The 8351-nt window shown below is 39.1% G+C and overlaps 1 protein-coding gene across 2 annotated transcripts in view; it reads right to left on the bottom strand.

Moving 5' to 3' along the window:
* Positions 1-732: 732 nt before the first annotated feature.
* Positions 733-8351, bottom strand: part of TFAP2C (transcription factor AP-2 gamma) — a 14128-nt gene continuing 6509 nt past the window's right edge. For both annotated transcript variants that reach the window (XM_069072460.1, XM_069072459.1), the window contains exons 2-7: positions 7747-8220; positions 7539-7590; positions 5914-6136; positions 5278-5396; positions 3137-3278; positions 733-2342 (exon numbers count right to left, since the gene is read on the bottom strand). In XM_069072460.1, the coding sequence (XP_068928561.1) occupies positions 2057-2342; positions 3137-3278; positions 5278-5396; positions 5914-6136; positions 7539-7590; positions 7747-8220 (1296 nt within the window). In that variant the 3' untranslated portion in view covers positions 733-2056. The remainder of the gene's footprint in view (positions 2343-3136; positions 3279-5277; positions 5397-5913; positions 6137-7538; positions 7591-7746; positions 8221-8351) is intronic.

Genomic DNA, 8351 nt, shown 5'->3' with positions numbered 1-8351 from the left:
CAACATTCAGTGACCCAGATCTAATCACGGCCAAGGCACAAAATATTAGACTAACAAGGAAAGTAGAAGCTAACCTTAGGAGATGCTCACAAAAAGGCTTGGGAAGAGCTTTGAATTAAGGACTTAAGAACCCTGGGTTGATGGATCAATGGTTTTAGCCAGTGTAGAAAAGCTTACACTCCCCTGTTTCCTTTCAAAAACAAAACCACTCTAGTCAAACTATGAACATATCATTTCCTGGAAGATCTGCCAGAGTACTTAAAACTTGAAATCAAATATTGGCGGTATGTGTCCAAGATCTCTGCAAACACTCTTCTTGCCAACTTTTCCTTTCTCCTAAAGAAAACTACACAAAAAAGCCTCCATTTATTAGTCTGCAGAGATGATTAAGATCTCGACTATGATAGCTAAATTTTTACTGAAGATACATAATTAAAGTTAACTGAAAACATTGCTATTTTGTATTAGGCCTACTTGCATTATGGTAAAGTCATGTGCCTTGCCAAGGAAAACCTATGGTACTTGCCCCTGGGGACTGTCCTGAAAATGAGACGATTCAAAAGATTGTATTAATGAAAAATACCGATTCTCTTGACATCTTTTTTGTTAACTAGACTCACAATTTAGTTAACTAGACTCATATGCATAATTTAGTATATAAACTGCCATAATTCCTTCAGTCATTTTTTTAAAAAAGGAAAAGCAACTTTCATTCAACCAAACATCCACTGCTTTGCTTCTATTGAGAATACTTTTATTATTATAGTTATCATATACACAACAGAATTATATTGGGAACATTTACAAATAGGGTTATTTAAAACCTCTGTCACTTGCACACACGGAAGGAATCCTCACTCATTTTTGCAGGAGCAAGTCACCTGGGAGATGTTACAATTATTGCCTTATGAACAAACAGAGCTTTGATTAGATAACTCAAGTGGCAAGAATTGAAAATTGGAATTTGCTCTCCAAAAGTTCAAACGTTTTAAATACCCTGTATAGCATATGTACTTGTTGTGCTTAAACCTAAAAGACGTGTTTAGCTCACCCCACATTTCCCTATTAAAAGTTACCAAAATTAAATTTGAACCCCATTAAAAAATTAAGCTCACCAGTATTTACACATCCCATTAAATTACACATAAATAAATATGTACATTCAACACACTCTCTTAATACACAGAGCGCCTCCCTGGTAGTATTTTTTTTTTTGCCTATTAAAGGCAGAAAAAAAAAGAAGAAAAGTTAATAAAATGTTATGTGCCTAGTATTTTCAAGTTTTTTTTTTTTTTAAAAAACAGACCCGATATAAATATGCAAATAAAGCTGATACACCCGGAGAGAACAATGTTTTTTTTAAGACATTTCAATTTTGAGACTAATTTAAAATTCTTTATAACACAAAAAAACACCTACAACACAGACTTTGACTAAACTTTTGTAAAACCTGAATTATCTCCTTTGGAAGTGTGTCAAATGTCATCCAGTAACAAGGTCAAATAGAATTTTTTTTCTTCATAGGGCAAAAAATTTGTGTGATCTAGGAAACTGGATAACCCTTTACATTGGATGAAGATAAATCTAAAAACCATAGTCTTAATACTGCAAAATGGTTACTGTTGGCATGGAAAATCCATGAAAATTTGACTTAAAAGAGGACTAATTCTTAATTAGTAGCATCCAAAATACTCTACACCCTTGGCTGTTAGCACTGGGAATTTTAGAGGTTCAAAAACACTTTTAGCACCACTTTTAGAGCAAGGGGGAAGGGGAAAAAGGGATAAAAGGTTTAAGGAGCAGGTATCCAACAAGTACCCAAGCTTGTAGTCTTCTGATAACTTGTCCACAATGTTTGGAGATACTGCAGCTTTAGAAACACAAGACTCCAGAATGGGAGGGTGTGTAAATCATGAAGATCCTGAATAAGATGATGTTTAACAAAATAACAAATTTTTCTACATTGTCCCCTAGGCAAGAAGACAACCCCATAGTCTGTATTATGGAGGATAGTTTCAGTCCTTTTGTACTTTTCCCCAGGTTGTACCCCCCCCTTCTATTTCCGGTGCTTATCCATTTTCTCGATAGTTTTGTTGGATTCAGCGGGGCTTTGGTCGCCAGTGTTCATGTAGGTTTTGTCTGCTATTTTTAATGCTTCATTTAGGTAGTTCTGGACAGATGTCATGGCTGCACATATGGCCGCACTCCCAAAGCCATGCGTTATTAGACTGAAATGAGTCAGGCAGCCCTGAATGGCAGGATCCAGAACTGGGCTGGGTCTAGCATTTCCAAGAGGAGTCCGGTCCTGAGTGAGAAGATCTGTGAATTCCTTACAGATTTGTCTAAAAGACAGAGAGAACAGAAATTTCCATGAATAGGCAATTTCAAGGGACAACAGAAGACAAGCACATCAATGAACATGTCATGTAAACACTGTGTGTGGGTGGGGGGGAGGGAGAAGAGAAGGGCACTGTTCTGTGTTCTCAAGGAAACCTGCAAAGTTCTCATGGAGAACTAACTACCTGGGGTCTTTGCCAAGCCTCCCATCTCACTTCAAAGCAATTTCATCTTTCGAAAGTTAGCTATTTCCACGGAACCAATGTTTTGGTTGTTATTTGATTTTGTTTTTGCCAGAACGTTGTTCGTTCTTCTCCTGCCCTGAATTCCTACTAGTTCTGCTTCATTTACCATAATTTTAAAATCAATTTAATGCTAGTTTGGGTGAGAACCTCTTCAGCTGCAGAAACTGATTTGCAATGGATAAGCAGCAGCTGAACCAGGAGTATCTCATTTAGTCACATGCCACATATACATTGAGCCTCATCATTGCATCTGAAATCTTGTTACCCAGACAGAAGGTGTATACAATCTTTCTTGAAATTTGGCAAGCTAAGTCACATGTTAGAAAATACATTTGAGGAAACACAAATACAAGGAGATTTGAGAAAAAAAATTTCTTCGATGTCTTTTGGAAAGGGAGAGCCATGACAGCGTCTCCCAGTTCAAAACATTCTATTCGTAACTGCTGAAAGGCAAGGCTTCATTGTAAAATGTACCATCTCATTTCTTTTGCTTCAACGTGCTTAAGAAACTCAAAAAGTTTGGTTGGTTATAAGTAACCTGCCACAATACTCACTTAGCAGCAAGCAGCATGTTCTTTCGGGTACCAATTTCATTCCGTCCTAAATGTGGTCTGGTTAAATAGTCAGCTACTGCTTTAGAAGGAAACTCAGTTTCACAGACATAACCAAAATCTCGAGCCAGATGCACAGCTTCACCTGCAATAGTGAAACAATTCCAGTCAAACCCAAGCCCAAAACAAACCAACTACTACATGTTACTACTGCTAGAAAAGACAATAAAAAATGCTAGCCTGTTCTCTTATTTCTATCTAGAAAATTCAAGAATGCCAGTAAATTAATAACCAAGATAAAAGTTCAAAGGTTCAGAAGACTAAAGAAGCAATCTCTACCACAATGTCTTCAGTGTTGGCCCACAGGACCGACAACATTCAATATACATCAGATATAATCTAAAGTTCAATCTATGGGACTTCTCAGCAAAACCCGGTCAATTATAATTTTATTTCATAATAAAAATTTTTACTTTACAAAATCAATCATGACCTACACTCCAGCTTGTCAGATGACTTTGAACTAAAGTTATTTGTTAAATGCAGCCTTTGAAAGGCAACTGGAATTGGTAGTAGAGGGTTAAGGGGCCCCCTGGAAAAGTCAGGAAAAGTGGGTTCATTTCCACTTGACATAATCTCAGTGATCCTGACAACTCTTAAGACAAGTTGCACAGCAGGTAAATGTATTTTATAGGTGGATTCCTATACTAACAAGGAAAAGAAAACCCACTCAGCCTTTATTTAAGTAAGGGTAAAAATATCAGAATAGATCTACCTAGCTGGAAAAAAAGGCAAGCATATTACCTTTTGTCTCCAACTCTCACTTTAACATGCATTTTTTTTTTTACCGGAAAAGCTTTCAAGATGATCCAATTTAAGTAAACCCAGTTCAAGACTTTCAAAAATTCCCAGTACACCAAAATAAATGTTACTCCCTCCACTACCAAAGACCTGTCTATTCAACTGTATTTATGCATTATTGTCCCCTTATGAAGGATGGGGGAGGGGAGGAAAATAGAATTGCAGGAGATAAAAATCACACATCTATAGCTACTCACACATATACACCAGAATCCCGAAAAAAAAAAAAAAAAAAAAAAAAAAAACTGAAGCAATTCACAACCAACTCCCCTGCACCACACAAAAGGCTGAACTGAAGAGGCAACCTGAATGGTTCTCTATCCCAGCAGGCCCAAATATTCCAGAGAAGAGTCCGGTCCAGAATGTTATCTCATTCTCTAAGTCACACTCCTTACTGACTTCCATTAGGCCACCCTGAGAGACTGAACTGCCCAGATGACTGGGCCGAGATTGGAGTGTTTGCTCAATCTTTATACTACAATCCTCTCAGTGTTCCAGTCCATTTTCCTCCTGAGTACAATATGCTTGAGTTGAGGTTTTTCTTCTTTTTTTAAAAGTTGTATTTGTTTGTGTTCTTGGAAACTTTCCAGGGGTCTTCCACTGAGAGGCCCAAGGCCTGTTCCCAGCTCTATATGCCAGAAAACAAGTGCTACAGGCTCAGAAACACTGGGGGTTGGTTTCCAGATCTGAGGTAGAGGGGTCATATTGAAAAAGAACTTTCCAAGATTCCCATGTTGATGCTTTGCAATTTTTAAAATGCTATATAAATGCTACTAGACACCACCCCCCTTTTCTATACCTTTTAATTCTCCCCCCCCCTTAATACCACTTTATGGACCATACAGAACACCTGCAATACTCTCTAAGGAATGAACAAAAGATAACCTCAAAATGACTTTTTTTCCCTAACTCACTGCCCCCACCATCACAATTAAGTACTTATTTCAACACACATGAGAAAGAATGGAAAATGCTAAGTCATTCAAGTTGCAAGGGACAACCTGGCAAACACTACTTTTAAAATAATCAATATAGCTAAGATACCAATACCTGGTCAAAGGAATTAAAATAGAGCCTATTTTAGACATTCAATGCACTGCTTTAGAAGACTGACAATTGGTAACTTCCTATACTTCAGAATTTAGCAGTTTAAACACACACACACACACCACCCATCCCATTTCCCAAAGATTCTTCTATTTTTTTTTTGTATCTAACCCTTGCAACTATGGAGGGACTTATTGGGGGTTTGAGGAATAAAATCATTAATCCAGCATACCGACCTTCTACCAAAGAAGTTAATAATGTCACATTAGCAGCTTTTCTTCTTCCAGCTGGAAGATTTAAACCGATTTTATCCAACTTTTCCCGCAAAGATCGGCCCCCATTCTTGGATTTGGCTCTATGAATGAAAAGTGTGACCAGCATTGAGGTACCAAGTAACAAAAGTAAAATGACAACTGACCTCCTTTCTGTAACTGCGTCACTTCCATACGTTACAAAACCAAAATTTAGAGGAAACCAATATGTATTCTTAAAGCTAGCAGTTATGGGACACAAAATCCAGAGAGAGAAAAACGAGTTTGATAATACAGAAAGAAAAAAAAACGACAGTGGGAGCTAGCCATTTAGACAATAGCCATGAGAACACCCTTAGGGATGGTTTCTATATAGCATGGGAGTCAGATTTTTAACTAAATAACAACTTGCTTTTAGACCCATTTTAGCACTTTCTTCTACATTTAACACTTTTCAAAAAGGGGAATATATGTTTAAAACTCTCTAGGTCTATTAGAATTCAGTGTTAAATTCAAAGTTACATAAATGTTAAAAATACTCTCCTAGACCTTTTATACAACAACACCCTACCACAGCTGGGTGTCCAGGATGAATACTAGCCAAAGACGGTTTCCCCTCACCTTCTCAACACACCGCCCAATAGGGAGGCATTTAAGCATTCAGGAGAGGAAAGTCTTCGTTGGACCTCAGCGACAGTCACTTTATATTTGGATGTGGAGCTGAGAAGAGAAAGTCTTCCAGGAACAGAGCAAAATACTTCATTATGATTAACCACTGCTCCTAGCATCCCATCCTTCTGACAGGGGAGACCCAAGGAGTTGCTTTTGGTCATTGAAATGGGACCTGTTAGGAGCAAATAACAATTATCAAACAGTTCCTGAAGGTGTTAGAGCAGAAAATAGTGTCTTCATGCCTAGTGCCTTGAACAGTCGTATTTAATAAATGCTGAAGATGGCAGATGATTGTGATTCTATTACCTTCATTTTATAAGTCACTACTGTCTTACTAAACACAAAGTGTGTTGGGAGTGGTGGGGGGGGGAAACTGGCCAAGGAAGCCAAGGTGTTTCAATTTCTAATACTGGTTCTACTACCAATGGGTTGGGTGACCTTTCTCAACCAGATGCTTTTCACCATTTTGGACCTCAATTGTATTTCCAGAACTTAGTGTTGTTGTCTGAGGCACATAGTAATAGCAGGTGCTTAATAAATGCATCAATAAAACCTGAAAGTTATTGAGAGATGACTTTGAAAATTCCTGTTTAGGGATTTAGAATTAGTCTTTTAATCTAAGTAAATGTCAGTAAGCAAAGCAGACAAATTCAAATTGCCTGCAGTTGTCAAGAATTCTCTAACAATATTTGGGATCTGGTAGCCACCTTGATTATCAACAAACTAGATTTAAAAAAAAACCTGCTTGTTATTTCTATTCAAATTAAGCTAATTCCCATACTTAATACTTTTCAAATTGGTTCCTAAAAAAAGTGTTCAGATGAAAAGCTAGGTACTAAAAAAAATTAAAACCTGCCAACTTGTAAGACTTTTAACCAGCAGGTTCAAAATTTTAAACATGCCAGGAAATAAGTTATTTCCACTTGCAAGTTTGAATAAAAATTTTAGTCAAACTGAATTGAAAGTGACCTTACTATTCTCCAAACTAAAATGGTAATAAATCATTTTCACTCAAATTAATCAGCAACATTTTAGCATCTGGACAGAGTCAGTGTAAGTTTCTGATTCAGAGATATGGTACAGTTGTAATTCACTCTCTCCTCTACAGGTTAGCCAGAACACTAGTAGCAGAGGTAGAGAGCTTAGCAATAGCCAGTCAAGCAATCGAATTGCCACCACGTTATTGTACAAACCACCCACAACCTATTTTCTTATGTAGCATTCCACCAACATTCCTCCCTCTTAGTTCCTTCCAGATGCAGCATTTGCAAGAGGGGAAAAAAACCAGTCCCCATTACTGTATTCTGAGGCTAAAACACTTGTTCAAGCAGGAAAGTTAAAATTGAAATTTCACCTAAACTTACAAGCATATTTCAAAACCTGCCTTCTACTACAATGTCTATTTCTTGGGGCTTCTGCACTTAAATAGATTAGTGTTTCCAACAAAACACCTTTGAACACCTGATTCGAATAAATGTAGATACTATTAAAGACCCAAAGACTTTTTCACCTTCCCTAACTCTGAAGGGATAGGCTAAGAGAAAAGTAGGGAAGGCTAATTAAAATTAACGCACCTTTCCTGATGACTGTCTGGTCATGCAACAGCAAATGTTGGTCTTCCACATTCTAAAGGAAAGAGGAGACAGTTTCTATTTAGAATAGTAAATTAGAACCAATCTCAGGAACTTTAGAAAGGACAGAAGTGACAATCCTGTCTCTGCCTAAAAATTCCGAACCTGCTTCCCCTGTTTCCCTCTTACAGCTGTCCCAGACTGCTCTCACCTGGACATCTTCCATTTGATGGGCCATTTCATGTAAGCCCAGGTTTTCCACCAGTGCCGCATCTAGCCCGTGGCTGTGGGGCTGCAGGAGTAGCTCTGATCGTCTGTAAGTCTCCCTCCTTGCCCCTGGGGCACCGGTGTCCAGCCCTGGGAGGTGAGGGACAAGGCCGGGCCTCGAGTGGTGGCTCAAGCCAGCTGGCTCCTGGTTTTGCCGGCTGGGCCAGGCCTGTTGCTGGCTGGCCGCCGGCGCAGGCTGGTGCAGGGGGTTGATGGAGAACGGGTCGCCCAGGTGGGAATACGGGTCAGCAGACTGAGAATAGGGTAAGGGTTGGTAGGGCGGTGGGAAGTAAGGAGGCTGGAAGTCGGAAGCCCCTGAATGTGAAAGCGGTGGGGCTGCGGGACTGTAGAGGTGCTGGCTGACTGCTGGGAGGTGGGGAAGGCGGGGGTTCCCATTGCTGTTCCCATCGTGCCTATCCTAGAAGAAAAATGAGAGAATGGAGGGTAAAGAAGGAAAACCCCGTTTCTGCGAAAATCCAGTTAGCACGATCCTCCCCACCCCACCACTCTACTCTCCCTTCAATTCCAGTCCCACCTCAAACTTTCCCC

The sequence above is a fragment of the Petaurus breviceps genome, unplaced genomic scaffold (genome assembly GCF_028583685.1).
Source record: "Petaurus breviceps papuanus isolate PSGF00001 unplaced genomic scaffold, PetGlider_PUasm1.0 90847, whole genome shotgun sequence".
In the NCBI taxonomy this organism is placed as follows: domain Eukaryota; kingdom Metazoa; phylum Chordata; class Mammalia; order Diprotodontia; family Petauridae; genus Petaurus; species Petaurus breviceps.
This window is presented reverse-complemented; position numbering and strand designations above follow the sequence as displayed.